Genomic DNA, 22462 nt, shown 5'->3' on the forward strand with positions numbered 1-22462 from the left:
TAAAAAGTGAAAAAAAATGGTAAGATGTTTGATTGCAGTAGAAAGCTGTCCTCCTGTACTGCCAAAGGGGGCTAAACGCCGATCTTGGCTCAACCCGCAGAATCGCCGACCGCCCGGAATTTATCTTTTCGTCAACGGCAAGCTCTCTTTCGCTACCCCCAACCTGCACCGCGATCATAATTGCGGTTGCATCACTTTTTATCTTTATTACATGCTTCAGAGGAGTCATCTGAACTGGCTCAAATTGCATCTCTTTCACGAACAGAGAGATCGCGCCTGCGCCTGCACGCCAGCAACTGATTGCGACACAACAGTACCGAAACTCCTCAAAATATTGACCTCGCCAGTGTCGCATTACCATCATGGGTGTCCCCGCACTGTTCCGATGGCTCTCCAACAAGTATCCGAAGATCGTCTCTCCGGTTATTGAGGAGCAGCCCCAAGTGGTCGACGGAGAAGAAATCCCAATTGATATCACTCGTCCGAACCCTAATGGCGAAGAGCAGGATAACCTTTACTTGGATATGAATGGTATTGTTCATCCTTGTACTCACCCCGAGGGGAAGCCTCCCCCGGCGGACGAGCAGGAAATGATGATGGAGATCTACAAGTACACCGATCGAGTGGTCAACATGGTGCGCCCCAGAAAGCTTCTCATGATCGCTATCGGTATGTGTATATCTATATCCTAAGGGAGCTTGAAATTTCATTATATTGTTCAAATTGACTATTTTGACTAACTTCGATCACATGTGTAGATGGTGTCGCCCCAAGAGCGAAGATGAACCAGCAGCGCGCGCGTCGATTCCGCTCGGCGCAAGAGGCCAAAGAGAATGACCAGAAGAAGGAGGAACTCCACAAAATGCTTGCCAAGCAGCAGGCTACGAAGACCGGCGACCAGTTGATTCGGGAGGAGGTTGTCCAAAAGACGTGGGACAGCAACGTCATCACACCCGGAACACCTTTCATGGATATTCTTGCTGCCTCGTTGCGGTATTGGATTGCCTACAAGCTTAACACTGACCCGGGTTGGGAAAATGTATGTTTTGGTCTATTTTCTTGGTACTAATGAATATACTGACGTTGACAGTTGAAAATCATCATTTCGGATGCCACAGTCCCAGGAGAAGGAGAGCACAAGATCATGAACTTTGTGCGCTCGCAGCGAGCATCGCCCAATCATGATCCCAACACTCGTCATGTCATCTATGGTCTGGTAAGTTTGTAGTGATTTTCCAAATCAATCTTCTCAGATCACTAATTTCGAATCTGACAGGATGCTGATCTGATTATGTTGGGTCTTGGTACCCACGAGCCTTATTTCCGAGTATTGCGCGAAGACGTGTTTGCCCAAGACTCAAGGCCTCGGGGGTGTAGACTTTGCGGACAGAATGGCCATAAGGCCGAGGAGTGTCTAGGCCGCCCAAAAGAGAAGAGTGGTGAATTCGATGAGAAGCAGCATGCTGCACCTCTGAAGCCATTTATTTGGCTCCATGTCGCCGTGCTAAGAGAATATCTTGCCGTAGAGCTTCGTGTTCCTCAACAACCATTCCCATTCGACCTGGAACGTGCACTGGATGATTGGGTCTTCATGTGTTTCTTCGTTGGAAACGATTTCCTTCCTCATCTGCCTTCCTTGGATATCCGTGAAAACGGAATTGATACGCTGATTGCGATCTGGCGTGACAATCTCCCCGCCATGGGAAGCTACCTTACCAAAGATGGAAGCGTTGAGTTGAAAAACGCTCAAATTATCTTGCAGGGACTGGCCAAGCAAGAGGATGCCATCTTCGCACGTCGTAGACAAGCGGACGAAAGAAAGCAGGCAAACGAGAAGAGACGCAAGGAGCAAGATGCCGCCCGAAATGAAGAGCGTGCTCAAAAGCGCAGACGGAGTTCCCCCCAGCGTGACTTGACGGCTGGCGATCGCTCTCGCGGCGAGCCTGCCCCTCCCATGGAACTTATTACCCCTGGACGAGGCCACTTGAACAAGGAGACCAGAGAGCTGACGCACAGCATGGTCATCAACCGCGGAGCTGTGTACCGTGCTAACATGGAGAATAAGAGCGCTGCTGCTGTGCTGAAGAGTAGACTCATGAAGGGCAACCAGGAGGAAGCTGGAGACAGCGAAACTCCAGTCACAGATGGCGAGGATGTATCAAGCGAAATCCCTGAACAGACTTCTCCTGGTGTTCTCGGAAAACGGAAGGCGGATGTAGTCGAACAGGAGGTTGCCGATGCAGGAACACCGGGTAGAGACTCTCCTCCTCCTGTTCCTATTGCTGCTGAAAAGCCCAAACAAGATGAGGCTCAGGAAGACACCGTCAAACTATGGGAGCCAGGATACGCCGATCGATACTATGAGCAAAAGTTTGGTGTGGATCCTAAAGATTTAGAATTCCGCCACCAGGTCGCTCGCGAATATGCGATGGGTCTTTGTTGGGTTTTGCAATACTATTTCCAGGGTTGCCCCTCTTGGGTATGTTAACCCCTACTCGATTTTACGATTGAGATTCGCTAACTTGATCACAGACCTGGTATTACCCAAGGCACTATGCGCCATTCGGTAGGGTTTCCTTATCTATTTCCCCCTCTTATTTCCCAGAAAGAATCTAACACATAAAGTACAGCCGCTGATTTCGTTGATATTGCCGATATGGACGTCAAGTTCGAGAAAGGCACGATATTCAAACCATTTGAACAGCTAATGGGAGTCTTGCCTGCCGCGTCTAATCACGCTCTGCCTAAAGTTTTCCATCCTCTTATGGAAAATCCCGATAGTGAGATCATCGATTTCTACCCGGAGGACTTCCCTCTGGACTTGAACGGCAAGAAATTTGCCTGGCAAGGCGTGATTCTGCTCCCTTTCATTGACGAAACTCGTCTTCTAAACGCCATGGCTAAGGTATATCCTCTTCTTACCGAGGAGGAAAAGATCCGCAACTCCCATGGTCAAGACGTTCTTCTGCTATCCGACCGAAACCCCTTGTACCAAGACCTTGTCGCGAACTTCTACTCCAAGAAGCCTGGTCCAGCACAATACCCCCTTAAAGAGGATGTGAGTGGCGGCCTGGCCGGTATCGTCGAGCGCAGCGACACATATATCCCGCACAGTTCGCTGGTCTCGCCATTGGAGGCACATGGAATGCCAGGAGTTGATGACGATCGTTCTCTCACGTAAGTTAAATCATCCCGTCTCCGCAGTTTGCCTCATATATACTAACGGATCAAAGGGTTCTGTATAAAATCCCGAAGTCTTCTCATGTCCACAAGTCTATGCTTCTCCGCGGGGTGAAGCTACCGACGCCAATGCTGGATTCAAATGATATCAGAGCCACCCAAAACCGATCCCAAAACTCGGGCCGATCATTCGGTGGCGCACCTTTCCAGGGTAGAGGACGTGGTGGTCGGATGAACTACTCGAGTGACCGTCCGAACCCATTCGCTGCGCACCTTGACCCGAAGTTCAACTCCGGCCCACAAGGTGGTCCCGGCGGTGCCCCCATGGTACCTCCTGGATGGGTTCCTCCTGGCCAAGGGTACGGAGGCTACGCCAGGGGACCGCCTCCCCCTCCACGTGGCGGGATGTCACACCAGTACCCACCACAACACCCACCCCAGCACGTCTACCAGCAGCCCGGGGACTATTATGGCCAACAGAACAACCAGTACAACCAGGGTGGTCAGTATAATAACGCGCATCAGTCAGGCTATGGCTCGCAGGATTATCGCGGAGGCAGAGGAGGTAACCGTGGAGGCCGCGGCCGTGGTGGCCAGAACCGAGATCACTACTCCCACAACCAAGGTGGAGGTGGATATAATCGGTACTAGGAAGTAAATGAGGTTTCAGCTTTCCCTTTGCCTTCCTCTGTGACTATTTCTGCTACTTTCAATATGTTATTGGTATTTGTTGACACGTTTGGGGAATCGGGCATGAGGGTCTGGGGAAGAAATGGAGTTAGGGAAAATGTGAAATGAATTCAGTCGATGTTCCAATGGACTCTTTGTTTGCCATTTGTAGAGCATACTCGGGTTGAGCCCCTGATACCTCAACATCATATAATATACAACATAGATTGCTCGCCTTTCATCGCAACCCTAACATGATGGTTGTAGAAGGCGGTGTGCATAGAGGGGTCGAGGCAATAAGGCACACTGGCAAAAAAAACAAGGCGGGGTGACTCACTTGCAAGCCCTGAGAGGTTGTTAATCGTAGTCTTCTCTCCACTTTCGTAAACCACTGGAGCCACCACATCATGGATTTTCCTGCGGAAGAAGAGCTCGTGCTCGCTCGGTGGAGGGAGATCGATGCCTTCAAACGCCAAGTTGAACTTTCGGCTGGAAAGCCACGCTATGGATTCCTAGACGGCCCTCCGTTCGCTACCGGAACCCCTCACTACGGACACTTGCTTGCTTCGGTATGATTAAAGCGAACATTTTGCGAATGAGTTGCGAGTAGCCCTAATACTTTTCAATAGACAATCAAGGATGTGATTCCCCGTTATTGGTCTATGAAGGGATTCCACGTGGAGCGTCGTTTTGGCTGGGATACACATGGTGTGCCCATTGAGTACGTCCAATTCAATTCAAGACAAAAGCTTGTTCAATACTGTGTAATTTGACTTTTACTGACATAAACTAGATATGAGATTGACAAAAAATTGGGCATGTCTGGTCTGCAGGCGGTCCAAGAGATCGGAATCGCCAAATATAACGAGGAGTGCCGATCGATCGTTATGAGATACGCGACTGAATGGCGCGAAACCATCGAGCGATTGGGTCGCTGGATTGACTTCGATAATGATTACAAGGTGCGCTCGAGTACGTCTGACATTCTGCGCCATTGTTAACGTTCTTTTTTTGTCATTTAGACCATGAACCCGTCATTCATGGAGTCCGTCTGGTGGGTTTTCAAGGAGCTCTTCGATAAGGGCCTTGTCTACCGCGGATACCGTGTCATGCCTTATTCCACCGCTCTCAACACGCCGCTCAGCAATTTCGAAGCGCAACAGAACTACAAGGATGTGCAGGACCCCGCCGTTGTTGTGACATTCCCTCTGCTAGATGACCCCGAAACATGCTTACTTGCATGGACCACCACCCCGTGGACGCTTCCATCGCACACCGGTCTGTGTGCCCACCCCAACTTCGAGTACATCAAGATCTACGATGAAGCTACAAAGAAAAACTACATCCTCTTGGAGGCTCTTCTCCGGACCATCTACAAGGACCCTAAGAAGGCTAAGTTCAAGATCGTCGACCGCATCAAGGGTTCTGACATGCTTGGATGGAAGTACACACCCCTCTTTGATTACTTCTATGAAGAATTCAAGGACTGTGGCTTCCAAGTGCTGAATGATGAATATGTCACTGCTGAGGATGGTGTTGGTATTGTTCACCAGTCCCCTGCCTTTGGTGAGGAGGATTACCAAGTCGCCATGAACCACGGTGTCATTTCTGAGACTCGTCTCCCCCCCAACCCCGTTGATGCTCAAGGCTGTTTCACAGCTGAAGTCCGTGACTTTGTGGGCCAGAATGTCAAGGCCGCCGACAAGGGTATCATCAAGCTCCTCAAGGGCAACGGTCGTGTCCTCGTAGACAGTCAGATTACTCACAGTTATCCTTTCTGCTGGCGGTCCGATACCCCTCTGATCTACCGTGCCGTGCCATCCTGGTTCGTGAAGGTCAAGCCTATCATTCCCGACATCCTTGATGGTATTGATAAATCCCACTGGGTCCCCTCTAATGTTAAGGAGCGGAGATTTGCCAGCTGGATTAAGAATGCTCATGATTGGAACATTTCTCGGAATCGATTCTGGGGCACACCGTTGCCATTGTGGGTCAGTGAAGATTTCTCAGAAGTTGTTGCTATCGGTAGCATCGAGCAACTTAGGGAATTGAGTGGCTACGAGGGCGAGCTCACAGATATTCATCGGGATAAGGTCGATCACATCACGATTCCTTCTTCTAAAGGAAACGGTGTTTTGAGACGTGTTTCTGAGGTCTTTGATTGTTGGTTTGAATCTGGCAGTATGCCCTTTGCAAGTGTCCACTATCCCTTTGAGGGTGCAGATGAGTTCGAGGACCGTTTCCCGGCAGACTTTATCGCCGAGGGCCTTGAGTGAGTTGACATTTCTCCCTTCTCTGTTGGCTTTCACGCGCTAATATTGGATTCTTAGTCAAACACGAGGCTGGTTCTACGTACTCAGCGTGATCGGAGTCCACTTGCGTCAAAAATTACCATACAAGAATGTAGTGGTGAACGGCATTGTCCTCGCAGAGAACGGTCTCAAGATGTCCAAAAGGTGTGTAAACACCATCTCGATATGACCATGATCCGAACCCTGTCTAATGCGCTATTTTCACAGATTGAAAAATTACCCCGACCCATCGCTGATCATGAACTCATACGGGTAAGTTTCGCAATACTTTTTTCATGCTCTTCGGGAGCTTCCCCATAAGGATTCTCATTAACGTTCTTTAAACAGATCGGACGCTCTTCGATTGTACATGATCAACAGCCCTGTCGTTCGTGCTGAGCCTCTCAGATTCAAAGAAACTGGCGTGAAGGAAATCGTCAGCAAAGTGCTTCTCCCATTGTGGAACAGCTACAAGTTCTTCGAGGGCCAGGTGACCCTTTTGAAGAAGGCTTCCAACATCGACTTTGTCTTTGATCCTAAAGCGGAGAGCACCAACACAAACGTGATGGATCGTTGGGTCCTTGCGAGTTGTCAATCACTACTTCTATTCATTGACCAGGAGATGGCCGCTTACCGTCTGTATACCGTTGTACCCAGGCTCCTAGAGTTGATTGACAACACGACCAACTGGTACATTCGCTTCAACCGCAAGAGACTTAAGGGTGAAAATGGCGTTGATGACACATTGCACGCCCTGAACACTCTCTTTGAGGTTCTCTACACTCTTGTCAGGGGTCTCGCTCCTTTCACTCCATTCATCACCGACAATATCTACCAGCGCCTTCTTCCCCACATTCCAGAGTCGCTCCGTGCCGAAGACAGCCGTTGCGTACACTTCCTTCCCTTCCCTGAAGTGCGCCAAGAGCTCTTTGACGAAGTTGTTGAACGCAGAGTTGCTCGGATGCAGACTATCATTGAACTCGGCCGTATCTCGCGCGAACGTCGGACCATCGGTCTTAAGACACCTCTGAAGTCACTTGTTGTGATTCATAATGACCCGCAATATCTGGAAGATGTCAAATCTCTCGAATCTTACATTCTCGAGGAGCTCAACGTTTTGGAGCTTGTTCTGTCTTCTGACGAATCCAAATACCAAGTCGAATACTCAGTGTCCGCTGACTGGCCTGTGCTAGGTAAGAAGCTCAAGAAGGCTGTTCAGACAGTTAAGAAGGCCTTGCCTTCTCTCACCAGCAATGACGTGAAGGGATATCTCGCGGACAAGAAGATCTTGGTCGATGGAATTGAACTCGTTGAGGGTGACCTCGTTGTGAAGCGAGGAATTAAGGAGTCCGACGACTCCAAGGGCATGGAAACCAACACGGATTCTGACGTGTTGACCATTCTCGATGTGAACTTGTATCCAGAGCTGGCTCATCAGGGTCTGGGCCGTGAGATCATCAACCGCGTCCAACGCCTTCGCAAGAAGGCTGGTCTTGTTGCCACCGATGATGTGAAAATGGAATATACCGTGATTTCGGACCCGGACAATATTGGTCTTGATGAGGCTTTCAAGACTCAGGCTCAAGCCTTTGAGAAGGTCCTGCGCCGCCCAGTCGACCAGAGTGCGTTTAGTGGCGATAACCTTCCTACCGGAGAGGAAGAGGGCACTATCTCACAGGAAGAACAGGAGGTGCAAAATGCCACTTTCTTGCTGCGCCTTCTCAAGATTTAGATAGTCAACCAAAAGACCATATGTAGATATCAAGTCTACTTTTCAACTATTTTTTTTGTTTCGAATGAACTAGACTTTCATCAATAGTTCACCTTCAATACCTAGCGGAATTCCTAGAATAATTTACAAATGCTCCTGCTTGCGCCTCCATATCCAAACAGCTCCAAATATTTGAGTACTTCTAATGCTTCCGACATATAGTCCCAAGGAACCTTTAGCCCTTTTTGGATGCCGCCTGGAGTTGGTTAGCATGTTGAACTAGACAACACTCACTCATTACCTACCAGGTAGCAATTCTTTAGTCGCATGAATTCTTTGGAACACATATCTTTATAGACCGAATTGTAATCCGTAACGACACACTTGCCGTATGCCGCAACCTATCAAGCTAGTTAGTTAGGCAATGCTGAGGTTCGATAGAAGGTGCACACCTCTACGGAGCATTGGGCTGAAGCCTTGGCAATCTTCTCGACTGGACGAGTTTTTCCTGGCATTTTGTAAGGATGAGATGATGCCCTAAAATGCAAAGTAGCTTAATGTACCGATGTGTAGCAATAGGTAGAACCAAAAGAAATCCAAGATGTTACATAAGACCACGTGACCATGCATGTTTCTGTCGCGACAACCAAAACAACCCGCTTAGCCCACCGTTGCTTCGATTGATGGCGCATGGGTTTAGTATCTTGTTCCTATTCTTTTGGAATTGCCGTTTTCGGAGCGCCTTTGTATGCGCATGTCTTTAATCCTCGCTTCCCGCTTTCGCGATGATTTATTTGGTCCTGGAGTTCTATGACCCAGATGCGACAAGCGCGCCTTAAGATCGCCAATTTTCGATGCCTCCGATATCCTCTCAGCGTCGAGCCGTGACCGAAGAGATCCCATCTCTTTCAGACGATGGTAGGGTGCAATCAATCACTTAAATTAAACCGAGCCTGACCTCTATAGATGTCGGCTTTCTCTACCAGGTTATCGCTGGCGCCGAGACAAAACCCGAAGCAGGTCGACTTCCATTCCGGGCGCTTTTCGAAGCATACGACGAAGTCATTGGCGAACATGGCGTCAATGCGGACCCAGGTCATGCATGCTTGCGCTTCCTGTTCAAAATGGGAAGCAAAGGTGTACGTGGCGACACTCTCTTCGAGAAATTCGAGAATGCACTCCATCAGATGGGTATCGTGATCGAAATCGGCGAGGAGGGCTCTACAAACCTCAACGAAACACATGACTATGATCAATATACAGTGGACGTTACCCACAGCCAGTCCGCTGACCATGACCATTCTCCAATTACAAATGGAGTGCCACCGACACCCAAACGGCGCGCATCGTTCAACACCACTTACGACATTGGCGAGGATGCTACCCAGAGAAGTTTAATCAATCGCCCTAGCTCTCGATCGTCAATGTCACGGCTTGAAATTGGCAAACCAGAGTTTGCTAAACCAAAATTGTCACCTACCCCCAGGCATGATTCCGGGCCTACCAAATCGCCAGATCGGACACAATTAATTAGCCAGTTTTTGGATGTTGGTCGGCGCCTGCTCAGCAGATTTGACGGAACAGAAAACAAGCACGGAATCATGGAAGAAACTCCCTTGACTAATGGAGTGGTTGCGAGGTCGGCCGTTGCTCGTGATCGTTCGAAACGAATCGCCAACGCCAACGCTTCGCGTCCCCATCATTCAAGCTCGTATGATTCTTCGGACAGCTCTATATCCGAAGAGGTGCAATCAATCATGTCGCAGAGCCCAGAACACGATTCTTTTGACAAAGAAGAGATGCCCCCAGAATTCATTTATCGCCCGCAACTTTCGGATCTACTTCGGGATGCATCGACATTCAACATGTACAGACAGCGATCAATCTGTCGTCGAATTTTGACACAATGGCTGAAAAAGGCCTTCCAGGCGCGCCAGACTCGCCAGACCAGGGAAACAATCGCTGTAAACTACGACCGTGGCCTTCTCCTCCGACAAGCTTTCGATCCATGGCGAGGAGTAATTCAAGAAAAACGTCACTCGGCTCGAACAGATCGATTCTTCAAGCACCTTGAAACGCGTGCCAGTCGCGCACGGGATTTATATCTAATGACAAAGGCGTTCAGTCACTGGGCCCAACTTGCGTCGGAAGAAGTAGCTCGGACCTCTGCTGCCCGGAGACATGTGCTTGGTGTCAAGTATTTCAACGCCTGGCGCGAGATCACTGCCGTCAATGAGTTGAAGGCCCAGCGTTTTGCGTTACAGAGGCCTTTCAATGCGTGGCGAAAGAAGATCCAAGATTTGAGGGCAGCAGAGACCCAAGCAGTCACTGTCCGCAACACAAAAATTCAAAAAACATCGTTTTGGGACTGGTGGTGGTGCTTCTGCGACCGGCGTGTTCTTGAAGTTTCTGATTATCGACTCAAAAGACGATCACTTCTTTCCTGGCTTCGGAATTTGCGAACCAATCGAGAGCGTGACCATGAAATAGACCTGCATAACAAACGTTCGTCTCTGAAGTCAGTACTTCAGATATGGTCTCATCACTCGAGAACGATTGCACTTGCAAATCAGGAAGTCCAGGCTTCTCGGCGCCAACATGACCTCAGAGAAACCTTTAATGAATGGAGAATTCAGTCCCGGCTGGCCCCGGCTGCTTCTCGGGTTTCTGAGATGGTCGATACCAGGATTCTACGGAATGCACTTTCACAATGGATTGGAAAAGCCCAGATGGTCAGACAGGCAGAAGAGGTAGATCGACATCGAATCCAACACAATGCGTGGATCTCTTGGAATGATACGCTTCGCTGCTTGGCTCTTCGTGCTCGGATTGACGAGCGCATGAAAATGGAGGCAATGTACAAATGGATTTTGATGGAAAGATTTGAGCTGATGCTAAGAATACGCGAGCAACGCATCAAGCGGGAAGTATTTTCTCGATTTGTGACAAACACTCGAGACACTTATGCCCGTTTACTGTTTCATGCCGAAGCTCATGAGGACCATCAGACCGAAAATTTGGTTCGATCTAAATTTTCCATTTGGCGTGATCAAGTGCAACTTCAGCGCGAGCGGGAATATGTAGCAGCTGAGTTCTATGCTCCACGGCTTGTAGCTGAGTCTCTTACCATCTGGCGATCCAAACATAACCAAGTGATCAAGATGGAAGGCTGGGCTCAAGATGCTCGGTTCTATTTCTTAATGAAGAAGTACATGAAGCAATGGCATCAGGCCAAAGTGGACTCTGGCAAACGACGACGGCAAGAAGCGTATGCCAAAGTTCGGCGGAAAATCAAGGTCAATCTCGCATCTAAGGCGCTGGCTGCCTGGTCATCAAAAACTCGAATCATCATGGAGATGGACCAACAAGCTGGTGATGTTGATCGCGAAAAACTGCTTGCCGATACATCCGAGATATTCATCCAATGGCACGACAAAACAACCAAGAGGATTCAAGATTGCCAGGACGCCGATGATTCCTATTTCCGACAAGTCGCGTTCGACCAGCTGATGCAAATGTCCGAAACCTTCATCATTCGACGCGAGATGGAAGACCAAGCAGACAATGTATACCGATTGCATGTCCTACGACTGGCAGCCGCTTCTCTTCGCAAGCTCAGCCTTCGTATCTTTCAGATAGGCAGTACTGTTGAGACTGCGGAAGCCATGCGGGAAAGAAATCTGAGGAAGCACTCAAGAAACATGCTTCGCGATTGGGTGGATAACGCCCGAATGAAGCTGGAGGCTCGAGATTCTGCCGGTCCATCCTTCACGCCTGCACGAATGTCAACCTTTGGAAATGGCGATGGCGTCGGATCAGCGATGTTTGACCCTTGGTATCAAGAGCAGGCGGAAACGCCTTTCAAAATAAGCGACTTCACAGCAACATCTCAGGCAACATCTCAGGCAACTTCCCATGATCCGATCTCTGCGAGCCCCTTGGCAACCCCCAATTTCACGACCTCTCCCTCTAAACGAGCCGCCCGGGCGCGAGCCCTCGCCCAAATATCCACCACCCCCGCCACACCTCTACGCACACCTTTCGCAAGTCGACTACTTCGAGCCGGGACTACTGCTCTATCCACCTCTTCCAAACGGCCCCGGACTGGTCGGCAAAGCTCGGTTGGGAATAGCGTCCGGTTTGTGGATGAAGAACCTCCGGAGTCTCCAACAGATGGTCGCAGATCAGCGAATCGACGAACTTAAAGTTCTTGTTCGGTATATGACTTCTTGTGGCTTTAGCCCCATGTACATCAGCGATGATTATGCTTTTCTCTGTCGATATATGCGATCACGTTTCATTCAATGCATCATCCGGCGCAACATATGGCGGGTTCAAGGGTTTCTGGGTCTTTGGTATACTGTTCTGTACTGCAATGACTGAATGTGATACTTAAATTATGAAAGGACTTTATGAAAAATGGCCTTGTAGGTTTCGATGAGATATGTAATTGTCTACTATAGCCCTAGAGCCAAATAGTCGATCCAGAAGTAAGATGTAGGTATATGCTTATCGGGGAGCTCTTTAGCTATGTCCCAAAGCACTTATAGCTCTTTAAATATAAACTATCACACTATAAATACCAATAAATCCACAGGTTTATATCCACACCTTGGCGAGCTCCTTGAAAAGGTCATCGGTCCGAGTGGAGCGGGAGCGTCATCATCAGATCTCTCCCGCCTTTGTCCCCTGCGTATATTCGGACAACCCCCCAAACACCACTCTACCCTCTCCCTTGTGACTCAAGTTACTCCCAGGCTTAATAATCTTTGTCCTGGCAATGTTATAACGTGTCTTCAAAGCGCAACAAGCGTCCATCAACCGAACCAACCGCCTCTATGCGAGCGGTACTGCCGGGGAGACCCCCAGCAAAGCTCCAGTCGTTCAGCACAGCGCTGTGGGATGGCTTTCGTGTTGTAGTGAGTACTCACAAATCTTGTCAGATTCTTGCTGCAGCTCTGCAGCTCGTCTACATCCTGTTACTGATCCTTGGCCCCGCGCGCTCCCCAATAGGCATACATCTCCGGCCACGCGGTGGTTATCCTCGGCGGTCCGCAAACGCTCCTCCAAACAATCTACGTCGACGATACAGAGACCCTCGAGGCGATAACCTTTGACGAAACATCTGGCAAGATTGCTGTTTGTGGCGGCCCTGATGTATTCGTGTACCAGCCATACGGCATCCGGGGCGAAACACTCAAGGTGCGCATACGGTCCCACTACTCGGAGCTGGGTCGATCAGCATCACAGTCCCATGATGGCAATAACAATTGGTGTTGACACATAGCTTCATTTAGTGGTCGTTGCTTTATACATTCCGCGCCCCCGATGACGACGAACCGATCTATACACTATCGTGGGGTTCCTCCAACGAGCTCCTAGTAGGCAACTCCCGCCTTGCTCTTTGGTTTATGAACGACGAACCACGCCTTGTATGGAAAAGAAAGCTTGCGACACCAGTGAAATTCGCGCAATTTTCTCCGGACTCTTCCTTGATTGTTACAGTAGGGCAATATGACCGCTTGATCAAGGTATGGAGACGGCTTGCCTTCGGCGCAGACGAGGTTCGGTTTGAGAACTCGTATCTCCCGCATCCGAATGTCATTACCGGGATACACTGGCGATTACCTCGACACCCCGAGCAATCTATGGACAATGTTCTGTATACATTTTGCGCCGATAACAAGATTCGGGTATGGGCAGTGACGGACGTCCATGCGCTTTCTGCTCTACAGTTCTGGGCAGAGATCGACATGGGTGAGTCGGTTCAACCTAGGCATGCGTCAGATGAAGACCAAGGACCACAACGGCGGTATGGCTTTATTTTGGATGGCCGCGACTTTTGTGTCGCGACTGAGCGTGCTGTCCAGAGAACCACAGGAAACAAGGAGAATCATGCGTTAGAACATATCATCGAGGTTGCAAGTAAGGCCCCAGAGATCTGTGTTGTCATTGATGGCCATGGCCATATGTCTGCTTGGGCTTTGGAAGATATCGGTTCTAAAGCAAGGACCAACTTGAACGTCTTCAATATTCTCCACGTCGAAGGCTTGGACTTAGGATTCTCATTCGACCAGTCACCGCAAGAAGACTACGCTCAAATCCGTGCATTTCAGAGTGCAACATTGGACGACAAGCTCAGTGTTTTGGTCCATCACTTCGACGGTCGGATCGAATGGTATGATTCCCATGTGGACGTTCTATTTGATCCTGCACCACGCACGAAAAGAATCTCCCAAAAGGCGTCTTGGTCTGGCCATACTGCCCCTGTGAAAAAGATTGTCCGGAATGCGATTGGAGATACACTTGTATCACGTACCAATGAAAATAAAGCCACTGTATGGACACAGCAGCGCCAGGATGGAAGATCGATCTTAGCACACAAGAGTGTCCTTCTCTCAGATGAGCATATTCATCGGACATGTGTGCTGGAGAACAGGAATCTTCTTGTCAACCTCCACCACAATGGGGTTTCCTTATGGGATTTCAGCTCAAATCATGCCAAGAAATTAGCTTCTTTGCCATTCAAACTGCCCGGCAAGCCACTGTGTGTGCTGCCAATCCCTAGCACTCAAGCGACTCCAGATTTGTCCTATGTAGCAACAATATGGGCAGACATGCACGGAATTGCATGGGAAATACGGGGCCCAAGTCAGGAAGGCCAGGAAGGGGGTCTTCCAAATTATCAAGGCTATCAATTGCGAGAATTTTGCACCTTTGACATGGGGCTGAAGGAGGACATTGCATATATTCTTCCCGTGGACCCAGCAGGTCCTAAAACAGAGGCATCCGGCTTCTTCGATTCTTTTTCTACCGATATTGCTCTCTCCTATACTCACAGTGGAATTGTGCGGACATGGACGGCCACGGTCGATCCAGCGAATATGAAGGTCGATTGGCTACTTCAGTCAACCGTTGATACGGGTATCATCAACCCGTCAATGGCGAGTGGAAGTTCTATTCGCAAGGCAGCTCTGGTTGATGAGGACCGGACTCACCTCACAATCTGGGACACCAACAATGCTCAGCTGGAGTTTGAGGAACATTTTGCTACACATGACATTATCCGGGATTTGGATTGGACGTCAACACCAGACAAACAGTCCATCTTAGCTGTGGGATTCCCACACAAGGTTGTTCTCTTATCTCAGCTACGCTATGATTATCTAGATTCCCGTCCCTCATGGACACAAGTTCGGGAGATCTGGATCCGAGATCTCACACCTCACCCTATAGGAGACTCTTGCTGGCTGAATAACGGCCATTTGGTCATTGGAGCTGGCAACCAACTATTTGTTTATGACAAGGATATTGATGTTGGAAACCGCCTGGTGTCTGAGCTTCGGATGCCATCTCGAGGGCTGTCGTCTGTCGATCTCTTCGACGTAGTCAGCCGGCTGAATGGCCCGTTGCCTGTATTTCATCCACAGTACTTGGCACAGTGCATTCTGTCTGGAAAGACTAGCTTGGTACATTCGATTCTCTTGAACTTACATCGCAAGCTGAAGTTCTACACCGAGGGTGATGAACTAGATGGTTTCTTGGAGATGCCGATAGAATGTCTCTACGAACAAGTTGTAAGGCCGCATCATATGATTTTTCTTCCCACTACTAACAAAAGTTAGGATTCCCAACAAATGCTCTCCAAGGAAATGCGCTCTTCCTACATTGATTCTACCGATGAGGAATTGTCATATGTCATAGACGAACAGGCTGCGGCTGCGCTTAATGAGAGTTTAGCACGGGTCGCCTTGCCGCAACTGTCTAGCCACGAACAATTCCGCTTGGCAGATACTATTGAATGCGTTGCCATGGTTGAGAAGCACCGACGCTCAATGGACGATAACGCAGCACGCTATCTACTCTTCTTCCGACAGCATATGCTGCGGCGGACCCAAGGGGTCGCTAACAAAGATACTGTCTCATGGCGAGAGATTGTTTGGGCTTATCATAGCAGCAGCCAAGATATTCTCACAGATCTTGTCTCCCGGCAATTCAGTGCCAAAATGACATGGAAGGCCGCTCGTGAAAGCGGTATCTTCATGTGGCTATCGGATTCCGTAGCTGTGGTGCGTTTCTGTCATATCATTTACTTGGCCACCAACTAACCAGTTGATTAGAAAGCACAGCTGGAAATCATCGCCCGATGTGAATACACCAAGACGGAAGAGAAAAACCCCATCGACTGTACTTTGTATTACATCGCTCTCGGAAAAAAGAACGTCCTTCAGGGTCTCTGGCGTATTGCACACTGGAACCGCGAACAAGCAGCCACCCAACGTTTGTTGGCAAATGACTTCAAAGAACCGAGATGGAGGACATCCGCGCTCAAGAATGCATTTGCATTGCTTGGAAAGCGACGATTTGGTAATTTCAAACTCATATTGTCTACGAATGAACACTGCCAGCTGACATTCAACAGAATATGCTGCATCTTTCTTCCTTCTCGCCGATCATTTGCGTGACGCTGCAAACGTCATCATAAACCAGATAGGTGATCTCCAGCTTGCGATTGCAATCACTCGAGCCTCAGAAGGGGACAATGGACCGGTTCTTCGGGAAATTCTGGAAGAGAAAGTATTGCCTGAGGCCGCTTCTGAAGGCAACCGCTGGATGGCCTCTTGGGCTTTCTGGATGCTTGGACGACGGGATATGGCAGTGCGGGCACTGATTGTGGGTAGTTTTCTTCCCTAGCCAGTAGACGCCAACTAATCAGATCTAGTCACCGGTCGAGACCCTCTTATCACCAGCAACCCCAGCCACCCCGGGAAGCCCGGGGCGCGGAACCCTACAATCCAAGTCATATCTTTCCAACGACCCTGCCTTAGTAGTCTTATACCACCAACTCCGCGCAAAGACACTCCAAACCCTCAAAGGTGCCTCCAAAGTGCGACCCAGAGAAGAATGGGAATTCGTTATTCGCAATGCCCGACTCTACGACCGTATGGGCTGCGACTTCCTTGCTCTCGATCTTGTCCGCCACTGGGAGTTCCTGGGTGGACTTCCTACCCGGGATGCATTGCAGCCTAATATATCTCTAGAGATGGATGAAAATGGAGTCGATTACCGGAAAATGCTTCGTCGGCGGAGCAGCCTCGTAGTTGCTGATATGCCGGTGCACCGAGCAGATATCTTGCAAGGGCTCACGGTTACCGAGGTTATAACTGGGGAGGAACCGAAGAAAGAAGAACCGAAACCGAAACCGAAGCCACCTCCTACGATGTTTCATGAGCCGGATGCCAATTCGTTGCTGGACAGCTTTGGGTTCTAGGTTAGAGACTTATGACATTGTAATATTTTCTGGATATACTACACCCGGTTATTATCAAGTGAGAAGGAGATATACACAGTAGCATCTCCCATGTCCAAGCAGTTCAATAAGACCAACCCTGTGAGAGAATCCGTGCATGTACTCTATCACTTCACTGGTTCACGTGACTCGCACAGAAGGGTAACTCCAGTCTCGGGAGCTTCACTGAATTGTACTCGGCACAACATACGTTATACAACATCCTTCCTCATTCTAATGGTTAACCTTGAGAAAAAATAAGGGGAAGTTGACTGGTTCAACACTGGGAAATGGTCCCTTGCAGAAAATGTGATGTGGCAGAGCAGGCTGGTATGATGTCAGCCACTTGTCTACCAGCCTTACAAGGCAAGACTTTCATGATTCGCTCTCCCCAAGATTCCACGTATGTACGTACGGAATACAATGTCTGTGTGTGATATCAGCTCACCCTACTCCGTACATGGAGTAGTCATTGGCAGGAAAATGTTACACAGAAGCGGTCAAGATGCGCAAAGACAAATCCAGGAAGATGCAGAAAAATCCAGCTTTCAGCTGACAATTGTGTTGAACCCTATTGAGCTCACTGGCCTATTGTGAGCCCACTGGTTGCACTACATCCCGTAGCGCGCTTTAGCAATTCAAGTGGCCCCAGATGGGCTCCATATGACTGCAGATGGGGCTCCAGAAAGCCTAGCGGATTGCCTATTCTAGTGCGATCGGCGGCACTAGTCTGCGCTATTACATCGCGATCGCGCCGATCGTTCAGCATCCAACCTTCAGGTGAACGATGGAGACTTAGGCCGAGCGCGAGATCCCTCTTGCGCCAAGCAGATCGCCTTGATTTGCCGGAAAAACATGCAGACTTTCGCAGACTGAAAACGATGCTATAAGGCTCCGCCCACCCGCTAGGAACTTGAAGCTCTTCTCCCTCTGACTTTTGATACTTGTTTTTGTATACTAGTGATATCCCCCCGGTCCTCTTTTTCTCCCAACAATGCCTACCAAAATCCCAGGACCACCCGGAGTTCCCCTCTTGGGTAATATCTTCGACGTAAACCCCAATGAGACGTGGAACTCGCTCAACAAGTTGGCTAAGCAATTTGGTAGGCCAAGAACCCCTCCACGGACCTGGGCAACACTCAGCCCTAACGAGTAATCACTAATTTTCTAGGCTCTATTTTCAAGATTAATGCTCTCGGTCATGAAATCGTCTTCATCGGCAGTGTCGCCTTATTGGAAGAAATTTGCGACGAAACCCGATTCCGCAAGTGTGTTACAGGACCAGTAGTTGCAATCAGATACGCCGTGCACGACAGTCTGTTCACAGCATATGACCATGAGAAGAGCTGGGGTATAGCCCACCGAATCATGATGCCTCATCTTACGCAATCTGCGACCGACAGCCTCTTTGGTGATATGGCGGAGGTTATCCCGGACCTGACCAAAAAGTGGAGCGCGGGAACCAAGACACGCACTCTACTCTCCAACGACCTGGACCGTCTCCTGTTTGCATCATGCATGCAATGTTTCTTCAACCAGCGTGTGCACGTGCTTGAAGGTGCTGAGCCACCTATGCTCAGCGCGATGGACGGCGCCACCATGGAGGCGATGAAGCGACCCACCCGCCCCAAGCTCCTAAACTGGCTGTACCAGCGTAAATTCGAAAAGGACACGAAGACCATGCGCGAGGTTTCTGCGCAGGTAATCAAGACCCGAAAAGAGCAGCCAGAGACCGCCCGGAAGGACATACTGGATGCGATGCTGAACGGTGCCGACCCGGAAAGCGGCGAGAAGCTCACCGAGTCGCAGGTTATCGATGAGATCATTTCAATCTTCATCGGTGCAGCCACAGCACCTAATCTCATCTCCTACGCCTTGTACTACCTGATGAAGAATCCGAACGAGTTGACCAAGGCGCAAGAGGAGATCGACCGCGTGGTCGGTGACGGCAATATCGACCTGGAGCACCTCAAGAGCCTCAATTATGTGGAGGCGATCCTGCGCGAGTCAATTCGTCTTTCTGCCACCGCGCCCGGCTTCAACATTGAGCCCATTCCCTCCGATGATAAGAGCCCTATTCTTCTAGGCGGTGGTGAGTACCAAATTGCTCACAACCAGCCCATGATCGCAGTCTTGAGTCAGGTCAACCGCGATCCGGCTGTCTTTGAGGACCCCGAGGCCTTCAAGCCCGAGCGTGTTCTTGGCGAGAAGTGGGATCAGCTCCCTGCTGCCGCGAAGAAGGGCTTCGGTAACGGCAAGCGTGAGTGCATTGGCAAGCTCTGGGCTTGGCGGTGGTCGTTCTTTACTCTCGCCAGCATTATCAAGGAGACCACGTTCGAGCTGGCGGACCCCAAGTACAAGCTTGAATCGAACGGCGCATTCAGTATAAAGCCGCTTGAGTTCTACGGCCTTGTCAGCCCACGGAAGTAATTTTGGAATTGATTTTATGTGATTGGGTCAGCGGATATGAAGTCAGTAATGAATTTGTCGATATACTCCAACGCTATTAAGGGTCTCAGAATATGACGAGCCTAATTCTTTTTGTTATTTTCTATCTTAGATTCTGAAACATGGGTGGTTCTTGATGGCGTGTGGTGGTTACGTATGTTCCCGAGTAGTGATTGCGTATACAATTGCTCACGTTAACGCCACGCGGCCATCTGAGATTCCCCAAAACTACCCAAAACTCCGAAAGGCCAAGATTTTTATAATAGAAAGAAGTATTTGAAAGAGTGTGTTGTATTTTATAAAAAGGACCAGCCTATAAGTTTCTATATTGACATAGAAGTAGAAACCATACCAGCTGGGTATAGATCATCCTCCCGAAACAGAATGACCCAAGAGTCTTATCTCCAAAATCATATAAAAATCATATCTCAAAACTAATTTATCCGCTGTAATCAATAGTGACAGCCAGACGAACAGCACCAGAGCCCAAGTTAGCACCAATACCACCGACAGCAGTCTCGGCGGATGTGTAAGCATTATCGACAGTAGCGGCATCCTTGGTGACAGAAGAGCAAACACTGCCAAGGGCGTCGCAGATCTTCATACCAGAGATGGACATGCCAGCATTCTGAGCAGAGATAACAGACACATCGAATCCAGACCAGCCGCTGTTGGTGGTGGAACCGAAGTCGAACTCGCCCCAGGTGGAGGCGTAGCCACCCATAGAATCAGTGGGGATGCTGGAGCCTGAAGCGGCGGCAAAGCCACCATTGGTATCTTCGTCAAAGGCGACGTATTTGGTCTCGCCAGGGGCAAGAGTGAAAGTATTACAGGCGTTGCCGAACCAGCCTGTCATCTTGCCATCGGGGCCGTACTTGTTGAAGATGGCGACGGTCCAGTCATCGGTGTTGTGGCCTGTGAACTGCGCAACGTACTTGTAGTTACTGGCGGAGGCAGCATCAATAGTGATGATGTTGCTACCGTAGGGGTTGCCCACGTTGCCGGCGTATGTTTCGCCTGAGCCTGATGAGCTGGTGGAGGAGCCAAAGCCAGCAGTCGAGTATGAGCCACTGGAAGGAGTGGAGGTCCAGTCACCGCCGGAGGTGCCTGTAGCCGTGGCCTGGCGGCGCTCGAGGGTGGTTGGTCTAGCGAATGTGCTGCTAGTGAGGGCAGCAGCCAACAGCATGAGAGACTTGGTGAATTGCATTTTGATGTGTGTTTGTTTTAAGTCACAAAAGGAGAGTGAATATCAATGAAGATATAAACGAATGTGATATGGTTGGATTGTAAAGATTGTAGATTGAAATGAATGAATGGTAGCACCAAAAAGGAGTGTGGTTGTTTGAATCAAGAGCGTAAAAAGGAGGGACAAAGGCAGCTATATATACCTTCTAGAACAAAATCTTCTTTCCGCCACGCTTGCCTCGTGAGACGAGAGCAAAGGTTGAACCATAGAGTGTCGGGTACCTGACTCCATATTAGCGAACCACTGGGGGGCACACATACGTCAACCCGCCTGAAAGGACTCGTACACCACGGATGAGTCTACAAAGGTCGAGGCTCCAGGGCTGTGGATTTAACATACTGTCCCTGGGTCGGTGGATACTGGCTGGATATAAGCAATACTATTGGTGTTAAGATATGGTTAAATTCCATGGTTCAAATCGTACATTTAGTCTGATTGGGTCATGTCGATTTTGAGCCAGTAAATCTAGACTTCTAGATTATTCGGAACATTTTTCATTGGTGAACCAATTAAACCGTGGATCCATTTTTAACTTGGACATATCCCGGACTAAGGTCGGGGTCATCGGAAAGCCCATTTAGGGATGAAAGTTGAATTGTATCGTTTAAATCTAAGTAAGGATGAGTTTGGGGCCAATAGGGGTCAGATCGTTCTAGTCTGGGACTAAAGGCAACGGAACCATTAGGAACTTAGATCCAGAATGATTATAACTATGACTGCATTTTCTTTGTATTGTCAAGCATAGCAGTTGTACACGTGCCATCATAGCCTCTAACGCCTTATTAATTCAGTGATCGGGGCATCTTATCACTCCCCCGAAAGGTCTGAAGTCAATTATTGATAGAATGCGTAGAATTTGCGTGTCCATGGACGTCCATGTAGTGGTCCAGGAGAAATGTAGTCTGATAGGCTGAAAATTTGGAACATTTCAACCAATCGTGTTACATTAAACAGTCTTGGCAGGGCATGGGTCATATTGTAACCAATCATCATCAACCCCTGTTTTATTCTGGGAACAATCCATGGTTTACTGTTTTGTACCTTGAATTCTGTTCAAAAAGTATGCGTTTTCTTTTTTTTTTTTTTTTAAAAAAAGCCGCAATTCAGGCTTGGCTTCTCCTTCACATGTAAGCTACCGGCTAAATCTCTTAGGACGCCACCATCTTCCAGCGGCTTAGATTTCCCCTGGTGGATCGTTTGATTCTTCCTTTCCGCAGCCTTCCACCGAAGCGCCACTGCCCAGGCTTAGATCAAGAAGACGCGGACTCGGGGAAGATGCGGATTTGGAGTCATCAAGGTTGTCGAGTAAATCATGGAGGAGACTCGGTGTTCCTCGGAATCAATGCAATCGCCCAAACGCGGAAACAGGCCATAGCATCTATCAGGTTGTTTTATAAACTTGAACAAATACTGGTTTCTTGAGTGAAAACGGTCGAGAAATAAAGTTAGACGCTACGCAAGACAAAGACCCCATAAAGTGATCAGCATTGTGAGACTTGGCCAAAATTGTGGGTTCTTAAGACAAAGACAAGTCTAGACATGTAAAAGGCCTAGTTGGCTAGGCTTTGCGATGCTTATTGAAAAGTTAACTTTTTGAAGGGGCTTTCTTTACTTCCAGAAATTCAGTC

General features: G+C 49.0%; 6 protein-coding genes across 6 annotated transcripts; 5 read left to right on the forward strand and 1 right to left on the reverse strand.

Annotated features, from left to right (window-relative positions):
- Nucleotides 1-362: 362 nt before the first annotated feature.
- On the forward strand, nucleotides 363-3831 carry rat1 (5'-3' exoribonculease Dhp1; the record flags this gene model as incomplete). The annotated part of the gene is made up of 7 exons (XM_040792198.1): nucleotides 363-669; nucleotides 759-1039; nucleotides 1091-1216; nucleotides 1277-2479; nucleotides 2533-2566; nucleotides 2631-3177; nucleotides 3234-3831. 7 exons carry the CDS (start codon nucleotides 363-365, stop codon nucleotides 3829-3831), a joined length of 3096 nt encoding a protein of 1031 aa, XP_040649254.1.
- Nucleotides 3832-4256: 425 nt separating this feature from the next.
- On the forward strand, nucleotides 4257-7872 carry PGRI_044860 (isoleucine--tRNA ligase ILS1; the record flags this gene model as incomplete). The annotated part of the gene is made up of 7 exons (XM_040792199.1): nucleotides 4257-4418; nucleotides 4479-4570; nucleotides 4643-4811; nucleotides 4872-6121; nucleotides 6180-6305; nucleotides 6369-6413; nucleotides 6489-7872. The coding sequence occupies 7 exons, from the start codon at nucleotides 4257-4259 to the stop codon at nucleotides 7870-7872; spliced, it is 3228 nt and encodes a 1075-aa protein (XP_040649255.1).
- An 833-nt stretch (nucleotides 7873-8705) lies between these two features.
- Nucleotides 8706-12056, forward strand: PGRI_044870 (Sfi1 family protein; the record flags this gene model as incomplete). The annotated part of the gene is made up of 2 exons (XM_040792200.1): nucleotides 8706-8769; nucleotides 8818-12056. The coding sequence occupies 2 exons, from the start codon at nucleotides 8706-8708 to the stop codon at nucleotides 12054-12056; spliced, it is 3303 nt and encodes a 1100-aa protein (XP_040649256.1).
- Nucleotides 12057-12689: 633 nt separating this feature from the next.
- Nucleotides 12690-17122, forward strand: PGRI_044880 (uncharacterized protein; the record flags this gene model as incomplete). Its single annotated transcript, XM_040792201.1, has 7 exons — nucleotides 12690-12770; nucleotides 12865-13053; nucleotides 13149-15428; nucleotides 15477-15920; nucleotides 15972-16218; nucleotides 16274-16524; nucleotides 16574-17122. The coding sequence occupies 7 exons, from the start codon at nucleotides 12690-12692 to the stop codon at nucleotides 17120-17122; spliced, it is 4041 nt and encodes a 1346-aa protein (XP_040649257.1).
- Nucleotides 17123-18134: 1012 nt separating this feature from the next.
- PGRI_044890 (Cytochrome P450) lies at nucleotides 18135-19570 on the forward strand (the record flags this gene model as incomplete). The annotated part of the gene is made up of 2 exons (XM_040792202.1): nucleotides 18135-18243; nucleotides 18312-19570. 2 exons carry the CDS (start codon nucleotides 18135-18137, stop codon nucleotides 19568-19570), a joined length of 1368 nt encoding a protein of 455 aa, XP_040649258.1.
- A 457-nt stretch (nucleotides 19571-20027) lies between these two features.
- PGRI_044900 (putative allergen) lies at nucleotides 20028-20795 on the reverse strand (the record flags this gene model as incomplete). Its single annotated transcript, XM_040792203.1, has 1 exon — nucleotides 20028-20795. The coding sequence occupies one exon, from the start codon at nucleotides 20793-20795 to the stop codon at nucleotides 20028-20030; it is 768 nt and encodes a 255-aa protein (XP_040649259.1).
- Nucleotides 20796-22462: the final 1667 nt, after the last annotated feature.

The sequence above is a fragment of the Penicillium griseofulvum genome, assembly GCF_001561935.1.
Source record: "Penicillium griseofulvum strain PG3 chromosome Unknown contig_90, whole genome shotgun sequence".
Taxonomy (NCBI): domain Eukaryota; kingdom Fungi; phylum Ascomycota; class Eurotiomycetes; order Eurotiales; family Aspergillaceae; genus Penicillium; species Penicillium griseofulvum.